This window comes from Artemia sp. Qi Xiang Cuo, chromosome 18 (assembly GCF_049724085.1).
Source record: "Artemia sp. Qi Xiang Cuo chromosome 18, ASM4972408v1, whole genome shotgun sequence".
NCBI classification, from domain to species: Eukaryota; Metazoa; Arthropoda; class Branchiopoda; order Anostraca; family Artemiidae; genus Artemia; species Artemia sp. Qi Xiang Cuo.
The window spans coordinates 34,550,652-34,572,117 of NC_142811.1; the positions used below are offsets into that span (position 1 = coordinate 34,550,652).

A 21,466-nucleotide genomic window follows, 5' to 3' on the forward strand; every position below is an offset into this window, starting at 1 on the left:
GATACGCTGAATCTGACGGTGTGATTTTCATTAAAATTCTTTCACTTGTAGGGGATGTTTCTCCCCTCTTTAAAAAATCAGGTAAATTTTCTCAGGCTCGTAGCCTTTGATGAGTAATGCTGAACTTAAAAGAATTTATATATTTAGAATCAGCATTATAAACCCATTCTTTTCATACATTTATTGACATCAAAATTCCGTTTTTAAAAGTTTCGAATACTATTGAGCCGTATCGCATGTTTTTTTTTTATTGTTTTTTTTTTTATTACGTATATGTTATTACGTATATGAGGGGGTTCTCCCTTTAGTCAATACCACACTCTTTACGTTAAAAGTTAAAATTTTGTTTAATTCACGAACCCCTGAATCACAAAGGCCGTTTAATTAGAATAGATAGCTCTTTTGAAAGCACTAAAAAAAACTGTAGCGTAAAGAGCGAGGTATTGTCTTGTGGGAGAACCCCCTCATATACGTAATAATTTCTGTTCGTTTTAAGTTCTAATGTTGCTTCTTACTTTCTGTTGAAAAAACTTGTTTTTTATAATTTAATTCCTGATCGTTTTTTTAATAATTCTTGGAAATCCGGCGCCCCCTTCATGGAAATGTCCCTTACCCCAAAGAAACATCCTCCACGGAAAGATTCTCCCGAGTAACCCCCTCCTCAAGCCCCCCCCCACCAGAAAAAAAAATCCTTCCTGAAAATGTCTGTATACTTCCCAATAACCAATACAATATGTGAGCAATGGGCAAAGTTCATAGCTTGCAGCCCTTCCCCTGGGAACTATGAGGGATTAAGTCATCCTAAAAGACATATTTATTAGATTTTCGACTATGCTGAACAAAATGGCTATCTAAAAATTTTAATTGGGTGACTTTGGGAAAAAAATTAGCGTGGGAGGGGGCCTAGTTGCCCTCCATTTTTTGATCACTTAAAAAGGGCACTAGAAATTTTAATTTCCGTTCCAATGATCCCTCCTACGATATTCTAGGGCCACTGGGTCAATACGATTACCCCTGGGGAAAAGAGAAAAAAAAAAAAAAAAAAAAGAACACGGATCCATGATCTTTCTTTTGGCAAGAAAAGCAAAATTACGCTTTTTAGAGGATTAGAGCTCAAAACCTTTACAACAGGGTTCCCTGAAATGCTGAATACGATAGTGTAGTTTTCGTTAATATTCTATAACTTTTAGGGGGTCTTTCCCTCTTTTTTCTAAAAGCAGCTAAGTTTTCTGAAACTCGTAACTTTTGATGGGTATGACTAAACTTGATGAAACTTATATACATGAAATCAGCATTAAAATTTGATTCTTTTGATGTATCTATTGGTATCAAAATTCCGTTTTTTAGAGTTTCGGTTACCATTGAGCCGGGTCGCTCCTTACTTACAGTTCGTTACCAAGAACTGTTTGATATCTTGTGGCTTTTCAAGACCTTAGGTCTCTTGTTCTCCCCCAATAAGTTTATCTAATATGAAATATCAGTATCCAAAAGTTTACTCATACGCAAAGTAACCTGTTTTGTCACGTTCTGACCAATTGTCATCGTCGTTCGTCACAACGAATCATTTCTAATTGGGTATAAGGGATGACAGAGAAAAAAAAAATTAAGAATATCATTTAGAAATAGGATCAACCTTCTCTACCGAACTTCTTGTCTGTCAACCAAACAAGAACTTTAAGACGAATCATTTTAGATTAAGATTTGATAAAAAAAAAAAAAAAAAAGCTTTTAATTTATGCTCTTCTTAGTCAAATTCCAGGCGGTTAGAATCAATTTTCTCTGATAAAGGTCGTCTGTGGTAAATACAACTTGTTTGGCCCCTTACCCATTCATGGGAAAAACTCCTACTCCTCCCCAAGTGGCCTGGAATGATAATAACTGACAAATAAAACAGTTCTAAGACGTATTTGTTAACATATAAGTGAATAAACTACTAACCGCAGAATCAACTTCTCTTAACGTCACCGCCAAAATAGCTGCCACAAAAAATATATATTTCCCGAACATTATCATTCGCTAAATCATCTCGTTCTAAAGAAACAACATCTCTTAGCTCGTCAAGTTTCCAGGAGACACTAACGAGCGCGTGTTCCATTTCATCCGCAAGGTCTGAAGCAGAGGAGGATGGACATAACCCAAGTATTTCAGTAACCCTTCAACATATCGGGTAGTCAATCATAAATTTTTAGTTCCTGTTTATCTTTAGATAAGAAATAATCCTCATTTCTGACAACAAGACCTAATTGTACTTTGTCCGTATGCCGAACTGATAAGATTGCATAGGAACTATTTTCGATGGGAGGAGTTTAACATATCCAGAAGTTGAGTAGGGCAAGGAAGAAACTGTTCCAGCCAGATTCGAAGTTGGAGGATTTCCGAGTGCATGTACTTTGACTGTGATTTTTTGCGTGCCTAAGTTGTGTAGTGCAAAGAGTGTGTGAGGTAGTTCCCTCTCACCTCTTTTTCAGCTTCATTTTTTGTGATATGTATTGAAAATGGGAACGATAGGATTAGTTGAATCCCTACAATCTAGTCGTAAAAACATATGGTAAACCCTACTTCTTATTTTTTGTTGGTAAAATTCTACTTTAGCTACTTTTGACTATCTTGGAAAGGGGTTAAGTTAAGAAAATTAAACTTTTAGGGATGGGCCTACCGGCTAAAGTATGTCCTGGAAAGGTATTTTGAAGCATCTAGCTCTACTCCTTCTATCTCTAGAAAGTCCTAACCTTCGATGACCAATAACAACATATGAGTTATATAAACGAAACCTTGAAAAACATATGTTCTGCGTAATAAAAGTACAACAAAATGGTTTCTAACTTCAAAACATTGCTGAATTCCAATTTCTAAGGTTTTAAAAATATTCAAATATATTTCCTGAATTTTGGAAATAAACTATTTATATGGCTTAAAATTCTGCTCAAATAACTGAAATTGCATTTTCACAGCTAAAGCCAGAGAAAAAGAAACTGATAACTGAAAATTAAGGTAAAATGTTGTTTTGTCAAAATTTCAATGGGTATGGACCTGTCATGTAGGCAAATTTCATGGCCCTCTAGAGGGAGAAAGAGTGGAGGTAGGTACTTCAAAATACCTTCCTGGGACATACTTTAGCCTGCAGAACCATCCCTGAAAGTCTCATTTTCCTAACCTAACCCCTTTCCAAGATAGCCAGAGGCAGCTAAAGTAGAATTTTACCTTTTTTTTAGCTTCTGGATAAATTCTGTGCTTCTATAATTGTGACATGTGTCCAATTTTTGCGACTTTTAGCATGCTTAAAGTGGTAGTATTCATACTCATACAGAAGAGTAAGCTAGAGTGTAAGCTAGGACTAGAATCTTCAAAGAACGGCCCATCCTCATGAATTCTTATGACACCCTCAAATTACAGAAAAACAAAACCCAATCATCTGGGCATGAAAACTCACTTTTTGGAGTTGTCCACTTGACTAGGTTACGAGAATTAATTATCAATTGATCCGTTAACACAAAAAGTTTAGTCTTAAGCAACTGCTTATGCACTGAAACTAGATATTTTGAGGGTCCCGTCCCCTCGATATCTCGAATTTTTTATGACTGAACCTATAATACATAATATTTGAATATAATCCGCCTGTTTTGGGACTTTCTTTGAAAGTACTCCAGCTTCTGAATTTCACCCCCCCCCCTCCCAAAGATAAAGAAAGAAAAATTATGCCACTTATGACTATATGTTACCCTGTATATTAAACAGGATAAATTATTGTAGTTCATATTTCGTATAAAATTGTATAAACCATTAGCATCCCGGATGGATTTACAAAGCTATACAAGAGCTACATAAAGCTAGCTAGTAGCTGGGAGAACTGCGTGAATTCACAAGAGCTGTATTTTAAATAAAAAATGATAATGAAAAGATAGCTTGAATTTCATTAAGATTGTCTTGGCAAGTACATACGTTACTATAACATATAGCCATGTCCAAAATTAAAAAAAGCAGATCTTGCACGTTCAGTATTTCTCAAACAGGGGCATAATTTGCTATGGGGAATGGGGGCAACTACCCCTTCCAGACCTCGGTTTGCCCCTCTCCCAGACGCTAGTTTGCTTTCCCAGCTGAAATTTAGTTTCTTCCAAAATCTTGTCAAAACTAAGATAAACCTGAATAATTCAAGCATCAACAGAAATAGATCAGTTTTTTTAGTACATATTTACCTTTATAGTATTATAAGTCACCTTTATTTAATATTCCACTTGATTTGGGAAAATGGGCCCCAAATTTGCCCCTTCCCCAGGATTTTGACAAAATCACGCACCTGTTCTCAAGAAAGCATGTATAATGTTTTTGAGAAATAACAATTATCATCTACAATTACAAACGCAAAGAATATGCAAAATTTTAAGTGTGTAACAGGTTGATCTGTCTTCAATTTGGTCTATCACCATCGTCAGGCCTAAAGGTCATATGTGACATTTTCACACTTGTGGTGGCAATTACGTATGTTACTATAACATTTAGCCATGTCCAACTTTTGCACGTTCAGTATTTCTCAAGCAGGGGCGTAATTTCCTAAGGGTAATGGGGGCAACTGCCCCTCACAGACCCCGATTTGCTACCCTCCAAGACGCTAGTCTGCCTCCCCAGCTGAAATTTAGTTTCTTCCAAAATCTTTTCAAAACTAAGATAAACCTGAATAATTCAAGCATCAACAGAAACAGATCAATTTTTGGTAAAATTCTACTTTAGCTACTTTTGGCTATCTTGGAAAGGAGTTTGATTAGGAAAATGAAACTTTCAGGGATAGATATACAGGCTAAAGTATGTCCCGGGAAGGTATTTTGAAGTACCTACCTCCACTCCTTCTCCCTCTAGAGGGTCCTGACCTTTGATGACCTTTAAAAATCTGTGAGTTATAAAAGTGAAACCTTGTAATATGGATCTTCTGCTTAAAATGAAGTCGAACAAAATTGTTTTCAGCTTCACAACTTTGCTCAATCCTGATTTATAGAGTTTTAAAGATATGCAAATGTATTTCCTAAATTTTGAAAAAAAACATTGATATGGCTTAAAATACTACTCAAATAACAGAATTGTATTCTCAGAACTAAAGCCCGAGAAAAAGAATCATATAACTGAAAATTAAGGTAAAATATTGTTTTGTCAAAATTTCAATAGGTCTACCTGTCATGTAGGCAAATTTCAGGATCCTCTAGAGGGAGAAGGAGAGGAGATAAGTACTTCAAAATACCTTCCCAGGACATATTTTAGCCTGTAGACCTATCCCTGAAAGTTTCATTTTCCTAACTTCACCCCTTTCCAAGATAGGTAAAAGTAACCAAAGTAGAATTTTACCCAATTTTTTAGTATATGTTTACCTTTATAGTATTATAAGTCACCTTTATATAGTATTCCACTTGATTTAGGAAAATTGACTCCAACTTTACCCCCTCCCAAGGATTTTGACAAAATTACGCCCCTGTTCTCAAGACAGCATGTATAATGATTTGAGAAATAAGAATTATCATGTACAATTACAAACGCAAAGAATATGCAAAATTTTAAGTGTGTAGCTGGTTAATCTGTCTTCGATTTGGTTTATCACCATCGTCAGGCCTAGAGGTTATATCTGACATTTTCACACTTCTTGAAACAATTTCCAAAAGTTGTTTGCAAAGCTCTCAAGAAACTCAATTCAAAGGGAGGAACAGTAGGGTATTTTAGTTCAGGAGAATCAAAGTGTGATTGAACATACATTGCCCTCGCTGATTCAAGAAGCTCACTTCAAAGGTAGGAACAGTAGGGTATTTAGTTCAGGAGGATCAAAGTGTGATTGAACATACATTGCCCTCGCTGATTATCCCTTTGAGATTAGCTTAGTAAACGGCTTTTGCCAGTTATTTCAGAAGTTTAAAAATGGTAAATGCGACCTTAAAGCGACTTAGGGACGGTGTGTGTATACAATTATGCAAGGTATTCCTTAAGAAAGCCACTGAAACGATTTTTGTTCATATCATTGCTGTTTTTCCCGACATAATACCGAGTAAGTACACCTTTGCAATTAAAACCGATGGTTACAGATCAGCTTAGAGAAGTCGTTCTGACTTTTTAACTCATTTTTGGAACTAACTCGTGAAAACCTTCTCAAAATTCATACCCTGTTCGAACAACAATTTGGCGAAATCTTTTCCAACTTATTGCCTAAAATCATTCCTTCTTCAAACAACTTGGCATTAGTTTTTTGAAGTTTTTAGTAAGTTTTGTTTTGGGAATTGCTGCAGTCGAAGTAGCATGCTAGATGTGTAAAAGATTAAAACTGACAACATTTTTAGATTTTTTTTTTTTTTGTGTATTCGTCTAACGTACTATTTTTGGATTTTTTTTTATAATTGTTAAAATAAACAGACATATTTATGAGATCAAATCTTAGGTATTTGAATACTTTATTGGAAAAGTAAAATGTTCGTAACTTTGTACAGAGCCGCTCCTAGGGTGGGGTGTTTGGTGCCCGAAGAAAAATTAATTACAGCCCCCCGACTCAAATATAAGCAAAAAAGCCGGATCAAAGTGAAAAGTTTGATCATATGGGGCAAACTCCCAGCCACGGTACCCGGGCAGTTTGCTTTAGTTTCCCCCCTCCTTTTGAACGGCTCTTGCTGTTCAAAAGGGCCGAGAGCCGGAGAGCCGAGAACAATTATTCCTATTTAGCCAGAAAACCGAAAGTCTAGCTAAACTTTCTTCGTATTTTACAAGTTTCAAAATAATTGGTAACCCTATCAGTGAAATAAAAAGGAAGAGGCCTGACTAGACATCCTGTGGCAAACCCCGTGATATATTGCAGCAACTGCCACCAATGGATAACAGATATGGAACAATACAAGTGACAGTGTCTATCAGACTTGAAAGTGTCCCTCAGATTTGATTCACGTCCACTAAAAGCGATGTTGTAACGAGAACATTAACTGTTACTTCTGACTAAATTTGGCAGACAAAAAAATTAATCTTTTTTTAGATTTGTTTATAACTATAATCTAGATACCCCGCATAAATCCACTGTGCTACCGCAGCGTTTCATTCTATCATGCACACCACCCCCCCCTACGGAAATCAGATTGGCCTTGGACTCCCTAAAAGACAAACTAGGACATCAGCTATTACATTTTAGCGAGTTTGGTATTGCCTAATTATGTGAAAGATTCTTCCAGTCGTGATGTTTTCGAGTCATGGACACGGATTTTTTCTTTTATTTCGAGAGTAATTTAGAGGAATAGCCCGTTCTTGGTTCTCATGGCATTGTAATTCTTGTTCTCCAGTTTGCTGCTGTTGTTGTTGTCTTTTTTCTCTAGAATTTTAGTAGTTTTGTACGATTTATTGTCAGTGAATAACACCGCCTAAACTTTCAAGCTTACCAAAAAATAAACCCCTTACTGAGAAAAAAAAACAAGTGACAAAAAAGGCCGAAACAAAGCGAAATCAAAACAGCCGCGGAAGCACTAGTGCTGCAATGCAGCATTATTACTAAATTTGGACCGAAATATCGAACTGCCCAACTAAAAAACAAATCTGTTTGGGTCATTCCATCTCAATGAAAATTTGATATAATACCCTATTACCAAAGACGAAACAAGATTCTCTTGTTTTACTATACGAGTTCTGTCGTTGGACTCCGCCACCCTGGAATAAGTGGCCACCACCCTAGAACAATAACAATCTTTGTTCTGGAATTAGAGTATGTAGAGGGGGTCATCCACTTCAACGAAATTTACTATGTTGCGATGTTCAAAAACTTATGACATGTGGTTGCTACATCCAACTCTGTTTTATTCCCGTGTTTCTTCACAAACCCCTATAGTCAAGTAATCACGGCAGGAAATTTGGAGCCTATAATCCTTTTTGTTTATCAGTGTTAAAACCAAAAATTAAATTATCAAAATCTAGGTTTTAGGACAATAGTTGGATGAATTTAATAAGTATGAGATATACCCTTCGGTTTTGGATATGACGATGTAACGAACAGCTTTTAAAGGGCTCAAACTAAGAAGGACTTAAGTTTGAATCCTCATTAAGTCCCTGTCAACTTGAAATTGACTCATAGGTTCCTTGCATTTAGTGTCTTTATTCGTTTGTTTTCCCAATGCTTTTTAATTCATAATTTTTATCCCTATTGTTGTTTCTTTCTTTCAGTGTGCTTTCAAGTTTTTTTCTTTTATTTGTCTATGTTTTTCACTTATTACAATCAACGTAAGAATTTAACACATAAAATACATTTCTACTTGAATATTCGAGAATTTTACGTAGGCTATTTAATGATGCCTTCAATGTAGGTCAAGTATCAGCTCTTAGATGTCACTCCCTGGTTTTCATTAAATATCTTAGCGAAACTTCTCATAAATGTCAATGATAAATCAACAAACAGAATTGCTGGAGAAAATGCTCCAACGGTTTCCCGGTGGATGTAGTTGTTTTCTTATTGTGAAGCATTTTCTGATTTCAATTTAAAAATTACTGCGAGCCTGATTTTACATCAAGCTGTTTGTAAATAAAGTAAAAATAAAACGTAGTTTCAGTTTGAAAGCATTTATTAAAAAAAAAATAAAAAATCAGTATAGCAGATATAGTGTTTCTAGCACCATTTAAGGTATTTCTTTTCTTTTTTTACAAGGTTTTGCGGCGTCAGTTATGTAGATTTTTATGTTTTTAATCGGGATTTTTTCTATCCCATCATGTCTTTTGGAAGATTTATCAGTGCTTGATTATTTTTTTTCATTGTACTTGTTTTCTTTCTTTGAAAAAATAAAGTTTAAATTTGTTTATTTTTAAATAAACGGATGGAAGTTTAATTGATCAGCTATTGAACCGTTTAATTTCAATATTGCAACAAAATTTGTCATCTCTAATTTCAATTTCATTTTCTTTTTACAGGTTGATAATTGCAATTTCATCGTGTTTATTTGGTCAATACTCTACAGTAAGTGTTTAAATTCATTTTTTCGCTTTTCTTTAATGATAGGCAAAAAACTACTTTTTTTCTAAGCTATAATTTTTTTATTGTTCTCATTAATTTAGTAAAGACGGAATAATTTACTAGGGATTCTTTAAACTTTCTGCTCGGTTTATGCGATCCCAAAAATATTTTTCTGCCACCAAATAAAATTCTGAAGCTATTCACAAATGACCCTTGCCCCCTCCTCAGGATTTTGACAAAATTACGCCCCTGTTCTCAAGAAAACATGTATAATGTTTTTGAGAAATAAGAATTATCATCTACAATTACAAACGCAAATAATATACAAAGTTTTAAGTGTGTAACTGGTTAATCTGTCTTCGATTTGGTTTATCACCATCGTTTTGTTCGTAAAATCCGCTTTTGACGCCAGAAAAATTAACAAACGAATATGGACGCAGCAGCAATTATGGAGCGGCAGCCAAAAATAAAAGTAAAAAAAGAAGATAGAGGAAATTTACATTTTTGGAAAATTCCCATCGGGTTATTACACTTGTCTGAGCCCAACCGAGAACCGATTTTACATTAAGCAAATATACAAGCAAGAAGTTCCTCCTTGTCTATGTTGACTAATAAGCAGCTTGCAAAGAATTTTGCATAGGGAGCAATGTTAGTTGCAGTTAATCAAGTAAAAAAACTATTTGACTTCTAACAGATGCTTACATAAATGATGATGTCTCTTTAGGACAAAATTAAATAAAAAAAACAAGGTTTTTAAACTGAAAGTAAGGAGCGACATTAAAACTTAAAACGAACAGAAATTATTCCATATATGAAAGGGGCTGTCCCCTCCTCAACGCCTCGCTCTTTACGCTAAAGTTTTTATTGTTTAAAAAAATGAAGTCGTGACAAAGAGTCAAGCTTTAGCGTAAAGAGCGAGGCTTTGAGGACGGGACAGCCCCTTTCATATACGGAATAATCTCTGATCGTTTTAAGTTTTAATGTCGCTCCTTACTTTCAGTTTAAAAAACTTGTTTTTTTATTTAATTTTTGGTGGTTTTTTAGTTAATGGCTTTTTAGTAAATGGCTCTCTCTAAATTTGCTTCTGACGTAATTTACAAATTAACTTACGTAACGAACTTCTATATTTGTATATTTTTCTTCTGGCAAAAAATACAAAGTTGCAGATTTTTGCATATATGAGCTTGAAACCTATGTATAAGGGTTTTTTGATACGCTGAATCTGACGGTGTGATTTTCATTAAAAGTCTTTTACTTGTAGGGATGTTTCCCCCCTCTTTAAAAAATCATGTAAATTTTCTCAGGCTCGTAGCCTTTGATGAGTAATACTAAAACTTAATAAAATTTATATATTTAGAATCAGCATTATAAGCCCATTCTTTTGATACATTTATTGACATCAACATTCCGTTTTTAAAAGTTTCGATTACTATTGAGCCGTATCGCTTGTTTTTTTTGTATAGTTTTTTTTTATTACGTATATGTTATTACGTATATGAGGGGGTTCTCCCCTTAGTCAATACCACGCTCTTTACGTTAAAAGTTAAAAAAAAATTATTCACAAACCCCTGAATCACAAAGGCCGTTTAATTAGAATAGATAGCTCTTTTGAAAGCACTAAAAAAACTGTAGCGTAAAGAGCGAGGTATTGACTTGGAGGAGAACCCCCTTATATAAGTAATAATTTATGGACGTTTTAAGTTCTAATGCTGCTTCTTACTTTCAGTTGAAAAAACTTGTTTTTTTTAATTTAATTTCTGATCCTTTTTTAAATAATGCTTGGAAATCCGGCACCCCCTTCATAGAAATGTTCCTTACCCCAAAGAAAAATCCTCCACGGAAAGATTCTCCGGAGTAACCCCCTCCTCCAGCCCCCCCCCCCACCAGAAAAAAATCCTTCCTGAAAATGTCTGTATACTTCCCAATAACCAATACAATATGTAAGCAATGGGCAAAGTTCATAACTTGCAGCCCTTCCCATGGGAACTGTGGGGGATTAAGTCATCCTAAAAGACATATTTATTAGATTTTCGACTATGCTGAACAAAATGGCTATCTCAAAATTTTAATTGGGTGACTCTAGTTGCCCTCTATTTTTTGGGTCAGTTAAAAAGGACACTAGAACTTTTAATTTCCGTTCGAATGAGCCTTCTTGCGACATTCTAGGACCACTGGGTCGATGCGATCATCCCTGGTAAAAGAAAAAAAATCCGTGATCTTTGTTACGGCAAAAAATGAAATAATACACCTTTTTACAGATAATAGCTTGAAAACCTCTACAGTGGTGTTCTCTGATGTGCTGAATCTGATGGTGTGATTTTCATTAAGGCTATATAGCCATTAGGGGGTCTTCCCCCTTTTTTCGAAAATCAGCCAAATTTTCTCAGGCGCTTAACTTTTGCTGGGTAAGATTACACTTGATGAAACTTATATTTTTGAAATCATAATTAAAATCTAATTCTTTTGATGTATCTATTGGTATCAAAATTCCGTTTGTTAGAGTTTCGGTTACCATTGAGCCGGGTCGCTCCTTACTTACAGTTCGTTACCACGAACTGTTTGAAAAACTGATTCTTAAGATGAAAAGTCTAAAGTTCGAGCTCTTTTACAAGTTCGAGGGATTTGAGGGATTGAGCGTAAATTTCTACATAAAAAATGCTGTCAGGAAGAGTCAGTTCAAAATCCAGGAAGTTTACGAAAGGTCTTTATTTAACAAACATCGACACATCAGAACATTTCAGTAGCTTAGGTTGGGGTTGGACAGGGTGGAGTATTCGTGGTAAGTTTAGTCTTACCCATTAAAAGCTACACACCTGAGAAAATTTGCCCGATTTTCGAAAAAAGGAGGAAACATCCCCTAAAAGTGATAGAATCTTAATTGAAATCACACCATCAGGTTCAGCGCATCAGAAAACCCTACTGTAGAGGTTTCGACCTCCTATCTGCAACAATGTGGATTTTTGTATTTTTTGCCAGAAGAAATATCACGGACGAGTGTTTATTTATTTATTTTTCTTTCTCAGGGGTGATCGTATTGACCCAGTGGTCATAAAATATTTCGGGAGGGCTCATTTAAACATAAATTAAAAGTTATAGTGCCCTTTTTAAGGGACTCAAAAAAATGGAGGGCAATTAGGCCACCTCCCACACTCATTTTATTCCCAAAGTCACCCGATCAAAATTTAGAGATAGCCATTTTGTTGAGCTGGGTCGAAGATATAATAACTATGTCTTCTAAGATGACTTAGTCCCCCAAAGCCCCCAGGGGAAGGGCGGAAAGTTATAAACTTTACCCAATGTTTACATATAGTATTGGTTATCGGAAAGTATGCAGACGTTTTCAGGGGGGATTTTTTTTTGTGGGGGGGGGTATGGGCTATGTGAGAGGATCTTTTCATGGGGGAAGAGACATTGCTATGAAGGGTGCGCCGGATTTCCCCACATTATTTTAAAAAACGACCAGAAATTAAATTAAAAAATACAAGTTTTTCAACTGAAAGTAAGGAGCAACATCAAAGCTTAAAACGAACAGAAATTATTACGTATATGATTGGGTTGGCCCTCTAGTCAATACCTCGCTCTTTAAGCCAAAAATTTGCTTGTACTTTCATAAGAGCTATTTATTCTAATTAACGGCCTTTGTGATTAAGGGGTCATTTTTACAGAACTGGAAAAAAAAAATCGAACTCTAGCATAAAGAGCGAGGTATTGACTAGAGGGTGAACACCCTAATATACCTATTAAAAATATATGAATATAGAAGTTTGTTACGTAAGTTAATTCGTAAGTTACGTATATTTATTACTAATAAAAACGTTCATAAATAAAATTAAACAACTTTCGAGATAGCCATTTAACCAAATAACAGTAAAATTAGTATGCAAATTTTGTTTTAATTATTCATGTACGGTGAGCCAAAATCAAAACCTCCATTAATTCCAAAACGCTCAAAAATTAAATAAAAAAAACAAGTTTTTTTAACTGAAAGTAAGGAGCAACATTAAAACTTAAAACGATCAGAAATTATTCCGTATATGAAAGGGGATGTCCCCTCCTCAACATCTCGCTCTTTACGCTAAAGTTTGCCTCATTCTCAAAACTCTATTTTTTGAACAATAAAAAAATTTAGCATAAAGAGTGAGGCGTTGAGGAGGGGACAGCCCCTTTCATATACGGAATAATTTCTGTTCGTTTTAAGTTTTAATGCTGCTCCTTACTTTCAGTTAAAAAAACTTGTTTTTTTATTTAATTACATGAAAGTGCGGTGCTACCATTTCGACTAACCGTCACAAGCACTGAACGTCATAAAATCTAACCGTCACAACCACTAACCCTCATAACATTGACAAAAAATTTATAAGTTTATGTAATAGTAATAAGTACATAATAGTTAGAAACAAATTTCGGTAATATATTTGCACATCAGGGGGTGGGGGTAAAGCATAGCATATATTAAATACGTAACCTAACCGCGGTACCTTCCCCCCCCCCCCTAAACCCCAAAAAACTAAAGTTTTAAAATTTTAGATGTTATGACAGTTAGTAGTTCTGATGGATTTTTTTGTCGATGTTATGACGGATTTGTCGATGTCCTGACGTTAGTGGTCCTGACGATTAGATGTTATGACGCCTTCCCCATGAAAGCAATATCTCTTTTCTTTCGATTAGGTTGTGCGCTATGAGGGAAATTAACACACCCTTAGCTTCTATACTTGATTATGAAATAAAATTGACTGAGGGACAGAAAATGGGAGGTAAAATTAGTTTTAAGCGAAAAATTTGTATTTCAAGGCCGTCTTTAAATAAATTATCATCATTATCGAAATGAAAGTTATTCTTGGGACACAAATGTTCGTTGTAGGCTTTCAGAGGTTGACAACGACAGTATTTGAAAATCATTGTTTCATCTTAGATTGCAAACGACAGTTTTTCACCATCAAAATGCTAATTTCGTACACTTTCTTATAAAACTGCAGTTCTGGACATCTTACACTTTGCCTAGACTCAGTTTGAACTGAAATTCCTCAGACAAGAGATGAAAACGGCTTTACTATAAGCTCTTTCGGTTCCACCTTTCTCTTAACTCATCCTCAAAGGTTTGAACCCCAAAACAGTCCTTTTAACTTCAAAGGTTGCTTATACTTTTAAAGATATTAGCGTATTTTAAGAGCAAACTCAACGATACAAATTAATAGCTATTCCATCAAGCTCAATTTTAGCGTTAAAAATTCATTGGTGTAGACTCTCCAGAACCAGAATTAGCACTTTTTTCTGTGACAGAGAAAGGACCATTTGTATAGTAATATATATGGGGCTAACCCCCTTTTTTTTTGCGCTCTCCCATTTTTGTGAAAAAATACGCCAATGGAATTAGCATATGATTCCCAAAATCTTCACTTAAAGGTCTAACGAATGAATGAGTTTCTAAGATTTACATCTTGGAAGTTGTATTGAATAACTCATGCAAAAAATGCAAATTCTTTATCAAAGAGTAGGCGGTACATTTCCGTTGAAAATGATGATGACTTAGCTGTGATAGTGTAGGTTCTAGTCGGAAGTGGCCAGACCGTCAATATATAGGGTCCATATAGATAATCTTTTACACAAATCACAAACAACAACTCTAGAAATATGATTGTCAAAGCGTTGTGTCTTGAAAGATAGAAAGAAAATTTACAGTTGACATTTATTCAGAAGTAAGAACTCAGACTTAACAGAATAAAAATTTCGAATTATGGAAACATAGTCTTAAGTATTTAAAAAACTGCCTATAATCCCTCAAACTTGGCATCAAATTGGAGCAAAAAATACGCCGCTGAACTTGCCGTCATAGAAAAGCTTAAATTGAAGGAAAGTATACCCCCTCATCTTGAAATAAGGAAAGTCGCCACTTTTTCCAAAGTTCTACAAACCATAGGGAAATATCACGAGTTACAATATTTGAGCTAGTTTTATAGATGTATGTTGCATAGGCTTCTAAGCAATAATTTTTGTTTGTTTGAAGTTACAACTTAGATCCTTCCTTGTATCAGGAAAACTTTTTTTGCTTATGTTGGATAATTTTTAGCTCTTCTTAATATTCAAGGCATTCGTCAAAAAGATCTTCGTCAAACGTTAGTTTTCGTTAACATAGGGCACTTAGTCTTGCTTTTTTGAAACTTTCCCACAAGGGTAAGACAAAGTAGAGCGTTAATGTTGAGGAATGAATATAGAAAATTCAATTGTGTATGAAATATCATATTTTAATTACATGCAACATTTCAGGTCACACACCTTTTTAGCGTGCAGCATCAGGAAAACTTGTGCAAATGCACCGCTTAAGGTAATTAATAAAATAAACAAGTTTTTTTTCAACTGAAAGTAAGGAGCAATATTAAAACTCAAAATGAACAGAAATCATTCCGTATATGAAAGGGGTTGCCCTGTCCTCAATACCTCACTCTTTATGCTAAAGTTTCAATTATAACTTTTAAAAAAGCGTATTGTTCTAAATAAACAGCCCTTGTGTTTCAGGACTCGCTCTTAAGGAATTGGGACTAAAAGTCAAACTTTAGCGTAAAGAGCGAGCTACTGAGGTCTTTCAAATAATATCGGTAAATCTGCCCCTTACGGGAAACTCCTCCGTGGGAAGTTCCTCGAACTTAAGATATACCCCCTCTCCGTAAAATTTCCTTTGGGCAATTTCCCTGTAAAATTCTCTCCGGACAATTCCATCCTCACTGGAAATCCCCCCCCCCGCTGTAAAATTTCTTGCGGACGATTAAGCCTGAAGAATTTTACTTAGCATACTTTCATTTGAAAAAGACTTTAATTTCTATTCGTTTTCCTGATAGTTCCAGAAATCCCCCCTTCCGTGGAAATTTTTCCCCGGAAATCAAAACATGCTAAAAATAGCCTCCGGATGATTCCTCCAGAACATCTCTGCATGCAAAATTGATATGGCAAGAAGAAAGTAAGACAAATAAAAATAGTTTCGTATAGGAATTCTTTCCAATTCCCCCAGTGTAAAATATCCCCTGGAAGGTTCACCCCCGGAAAATTTCCCTCCCCAGAGAAAATTTTCCATATGAAAACCCACCCTAGGCACAAAATCCCCCCCCCAAATGTCTGTATACTTCCCATTAAACAACACTATACGTAAACAATGGTCAAATTTCATAACTTACAGGCTATGTTTCAACTATGCTGAACAAAATGACCATTTTGAAATTTTGATCGGACAAACTTAGGGAAAAAAGGGGCGTGGAAGGGGGGCCAGTTACCCTTAAATTTTTTTGGTCATTTAAATAGGGCACTAGAACTTTAAATTTCCGTTCGAATTCACCCTCTTCCGATCTTCGAGGACCACTATTTCGATACGATCACCCCTGGAAAAAATATAAACAAGCATCCATGATCTTTCTTCTGGCAAAAAATGCAAAATTCCACGTTTTTGTAGATAGGAGCTTGAAAATTCTGCAATAGGTTTCTCTGATACGCTGAATCTGATTGTGTATTTTTCTTTAAGATTTCTTGACTTTAAGGGGGCGTTTTCCCCCTATTTTGAAAATCAGTCAAATTTTCTCAGGCTCTTAACTTTTAATGAGTATCGCGGAACTTAATGAATCTTGTATATTTGGAATCAGCTTAATAAGATGATTCTTTTAATGCATCTTTTAATGATATCAAAACTCAATTTTTTAGTGTTTCGGTTACTATTGAGCCGCGTCGCTCCTTATTTACAGTTCGTTTCGTTATCACAAACTCTTTGAAACAGCCATAGTCCATAAAAACAGCGAAACGAAATGTGTTTCTTTCGGTTACAAAGAGCCGCGGTTCACTTTTTCCTAGGTTCTCTCTTTCGCTCGAATGCGAGAACGAGGCAAAAATTTTAAAGATTAAGATGGTAAAGCTCCAGCTATTAGTTTTCGACCACGAAAAATGGACCGGCTTTTTCGGAATTTTTATTAACTGGCATTTTGACATCTTTGGTGAAAACATGTGGCTTTGAGGCACTTTGTTGTGGCGTACTATCTTGTGTAACTTAAAGAAAGCACTAGAACTTTTTATTTCCGTTCAAAGAACCTTATCATGATAATCTTAGAGCTTTGGTTAGATATAATCACCCGTAAGTAGGGAGGCCCTTTCGACTCCTTATTACACATAATTTATTCAAGGATTATTGATCCACTAACGGGTCAATGACACCTTTTTCAAGGTCAATTTATTTGTTGTTTCTAAGTATCTTGACTCCGGGGCAAAGTTTGCACATATGCATTGAATTCTAACGGGGTAATGTATTGATTCACTAGAGGGGAAGTAGTTTTCTGAGAAATTGATTTACATAATCTGACGGGGAATTATTGATCAACGAAGGGGAATTAAGAAACAATATGGCTTCTTTGATCTTTAGGTCTGAGAGATCAAAGGTCTTTAGTGACATAGATAAATTAATATTTTATTTTTAAATATGGCTTCTCTGGTCTTTAGCCTTAGCGATAAATTCAGGAATTATTATTCTTTCGAAGTCTTAATAATGCAACTTGATTCTTGATTTCATCTCTTGGATAACATAGATTTAAGATGTTTCTAAGTGCAACAGATACAGAAGGGAATGCATATGGCTTCACTTAGGGGAAGACATGAAGCATTTAGTTTGCAGTGTATATGCGATATGTGATTTAAAATTCTTTTGGTCAGAGAGATAAATTAATATTCTATCAAAACCTTAATAGTGTAGCTAGGAACACCCTAGAGATGAAGACAGATTGAATAAATTTTACACGGGAAATGGTTTCCTAGGAATTTCAAATGTGACAGCGCAGGGATGCCGAAACAAAGGAACACGCAGAAATTACTTTTAGGGGATTATTTGAGCGAAACCGTTTGAGGCATTTTAGAAGATGATTTGGGCGAAACAGTTTGAGACATTTTAGAAGATGTTTTGGGGTGAAACTCTGTGGTCGTTATATTACACAAGTTAAATTTGAACAGTGTTGTGAGGTCCCCTACCCCAACCCCAAGGCCCCCCCCCCCAACTTCCTTAGGCCCCTCCCACCATTTATTATTCTTGTTTTTGCGTGCTTGAGACATAAAAGGGCCCACCCCCTCCCTACAACTTTTTGGGCCCCCTCCCCCTATTTTTTATACTTTTTTAGTTTTTTTTTAGTTTTTTTTTATCATGATATTTTTTCCAACTTTGTTTACATGTCTTCGACTGAGATAAAACATACTTAAAACATACAAAATTCACATTTAATATTTGTACAATTTGTTAGAATGATAACAATTTATCTGTTAGAAGTAATAAGTTTTCTGTCAATGATACCAAATTTTTCTTAGAAGTAACAATTTTTCATTATGATAACAAGTTTTCTGTCAAAAGTAGCAAGTTTTCATTAACACAAAAAAATGTTCTTGTCGAGGTAATAACTTTTTCCTCAATACCAACAAACTTCTAATTAAAACTATCAAATATCTCTTAGAAGTAAAAATTTGTTATCAGTCATAATAAGTTTTCTATAAAAAGTAGCAAGTTTTCTACCAAAGAGACCAATTTTTTCTTAGAAGTAACAACTTTTTCGTTTATGATAACAAGTTTTCTGTAAGAAGTATCAAGTTTTCCTTAGCACTAAAAATTTTTCTCTTCAAAGTAACAACTGTTTTCTCAATACCAACAAACTTCTACTTAAAACTATCAAATATCTCTTAGAAGTAACAATTTTTTCGTCAGTGATAACAAGTTTTCTGTAAGAAGTAGCAAGTTCCCTGTCAAAGATACCAAATTTTTATTAGAAATTAAAATTTCTTCGTTTATGATAACAAGTTTTCTGTTAGAAGTAGCAATTTTTCCTTAACACTAAAAAATTTTCTCCTCGAAGTAACAATTTTTACCTTAATACTAACAAATCTTTACTTAACACTATCAAATTTCTCTTAGAAGTAGCAATTTTTCGTCAGTGATAACAAGTTTTCTGTAAGAAGTAACAAGTTATTTACCAAAGTTACCAGATTTTTCTTAGAAGTAAAAATTTTTTGTTTATGATAGCAAGTTTTCTGTCAGAAGTAGCAAGTTTTCCTTAACACTAAAAAATGTTCTTCTCAAAGTAGCAACTTTTACCTTAATACTAAAAAACTTTTACTTAACGTTATCAAATTTTTCATAGAACTATAATTTTTTCTGTTCATGATAAAAAGTTTTCCGTCAAAAGTAGCAAGTTTTCCTTAACACTAACAAATTTTCAAATCAAATTAACAATTTCTTCCTTAACACTAACAGAGTTTTAGTTACAGATATCAAATTTTACTTAAAAGAAGCAATTTTTCGTCAGTGATAACAAATTTTATGCTAGATCTAACAAGTTTTCTGTCAAATATACAAAATTTTTTTTAGAAGTAACAATTTTTCGTTTATGAGAGCAAGTTTTCTGTCAGAAATAGCAAGTTTTCCTTTCACACTAACAAATTTTCTCATCAAAGAAACAATTTTTTCATTAACACTAACAGAGTTTTAGTAACACTAACAAATTTTTTCATCGAATCAACAACTTTTTCCTCAATACTAACAAACTTCTATTTAAAAATATTGAATTTTTCTTAGAAGCATAATTTGTTTCCGTTCATGATAAAAAGTTTTCTGTCAAAAGTTGCAAGATTTCCTTAACAATAAAAAATTTTCTCATCAAGTTAATAATTTGTCCCTTAACAATAATAGAGTTTTATCTATAGCTATAAAATTCACTTAGAATTAACAAGTTTCCGTCAGTGTTAGCACATTTTTTGTTAGAACTAACAAGTTTTATGTCAAGATACCAAATTTTTCTTAGAAGTAACAATTTTTTCGTTTAGGATAGCAAGTTATCTATCAAAAGTAGCAAGACTTCCTTTGATACAAACAAATTTTCACATCAAAATAATAACTATTTCCTCAATAATATCAAACGTCTATTTAAAGGTATCGAATTTATCTTAGAAGTAACAATTTTTTCGTTTATGATAAAAAGTTTTCGGTAAGAAATAGCTAGTTTTCCTTAACACTAACAAATTTTCTCATCAAAGTAACAATTTTTTCCTTAACACTAACAGAGTTTTAGTTACAACTATTAAATTTCTCTTAGAAGTAACAATTTTTCGTCAGTTATAACAAATTTTTTGCTACTTTTAAAATTGTTACTTTTAAAATAAAATTTGTTATCTTTAACGGATAAGTTGGAGTTATTAAAAAAAAGTTACTGTTAAGAAAATACATGTTATTTTTGGAGAAATTTAATGTTAAGTAAATGTTTGTTAGTACTAAGGAAGAATGTTGTTACTTCGATGAGAGAATTTGTTTGTGTTAAGAAAAACTTGCTACTTCTGTCAGAATAGTTGTTATCACAATCAAAAATTGTTACTTCTATGAAAAATTTGGCATCTTTGGTAGAAAACTTGCTTCTTTTTACAGAAAACGCGTTATCACTGACGAAAAAATTGTTACTTCTAAGGGAAATTTGATAGTGTTAAGAAAAAGTTTGTTAGTATTAATGTAAAAGTTGTGACTTCGAGAAGAAAATTTTTTAGGGTTAAGGAAAAATTGCTACTTCTAACAGAAAGCTTGTTATCATAAACGAAGAAATTGTTATTTCTAAGAAAAATTTGGTATCCTTGACATGAAAATTGCTACTTCTTACGGGAAACTTTTTATCACTGACAAAAAAATTGCTACTTCTAAGAGATATTCGATAGTTTTAAGTAGAAGCTTGTTAGTGTTGAGGAAAAAGTTGTTACTTCGGAGAGAAAATTTGTTAATGTTAAGGAAAACTTGCTACTTCTGACAGAAAACTTGTTATCACTGATGAAAAATTTTTACTTCTAAGAGAAATTTGATAGTTTTAAGTAGAAGTTTGTTGGGATTGAGAAAACAGTCGATACTTCGAAGAGAAAATGTTTTAGTGTTAAAGAAAACTTTATACTTCTGACAGAAAACTTGTTATCATAAACGAAAAAGTTGTTACTTCTAAGAAAAAATTAGTCTCTTTGGTAGAAAACTTGCTACTTTTTATTGAAAACTTATTATCACTGATGAGAAATTGTTACTTTTAAGAGATATTTTATAGTTTTAAGTAGAAGTTTGTTGGTATTGAGGAAAAAGTTCTTACTTCGAGAAGAAAATTTTTTAGTGTTAAGGAAAACTTGATACTTCTGACAGAAAACTTGTTATCATAAACGAAGAAATTGTTACTTCTAAGAAAAAATTGGTCTCTTTGGCAGAAAACTTGCTACTTTTTATAGAAAACTTGTTATCACTGACGAAAAATTGTTACTTCGATGAGAAAATTTGTTAGTGTTACTTCAAGAAAAATATGGTATCTTTGACAGAAAACTTATTATCCTAGACGGAAAAGTTGTTAACTTGCTACTTTTGACACAAAACTTGTTATCATAAACGAAAAAATTTTTACTTCTAAGAGAAATTTGATAGTATTAAGTAAAAGTTTGTTAGTATTGAGGAAAAAGTTTTTACGTCGAAGACAAAATATGTTAGTGTGAAAGGAAAACGTGATA

At 34.0% G+C, this 21,466-nt stretch overlaps 2 protein-coding genes across 2 annotated transcripts in view; one reads left to right on the top strand and one right to left on the bottom strand.

Moving 5' to 3' along the window:
- LOC148941432 (uncharacterized) overlaps nucleotides 1–2,067 on the bottom strand; it is a 364,996-nt gene extending 362,929 nt beyond the window's left edge. The window contains exon 1 of the mRNA XM_089104420.1: nucleotides 1,939–2,067. Coding sequence (XP_088960546.1) covers nucleotides 1,939–2,013 — 75 coding nt within the window. The 5' untranslated portion in view covers nucleotides 2,014–2,067. The remainder of the gene's footprint in view (nucleotides 1–1,938) is intronic.
- A 181-nt stretch (nucleotides 2,068–2,248) lies between these two features.
- The window catches only part of Col4a1 (Collagen type IV alpha 1), a 241,450-nt gene continuing 222,232 nt past the window's right edge, over nucleotides 2,249–21,466 (top strand). The window contains exons 1-2 of the mRNA XM_089104421.1: nucleotides 2,249–2,548; nucleotides 8,902–8,947. Of these exons, the coding sequence (XP_088960547.1) occupies nucleotides 2,496–2,548; nucleotides 8,902–8,947 (99 nt within the window). The 5' untranslated portion in view covers nucleotides 2,249–2,495. The remainder of the gene's footprint in view (nucleotides 2,549–8,901; nucleotides 8,948–21,466) is intronic.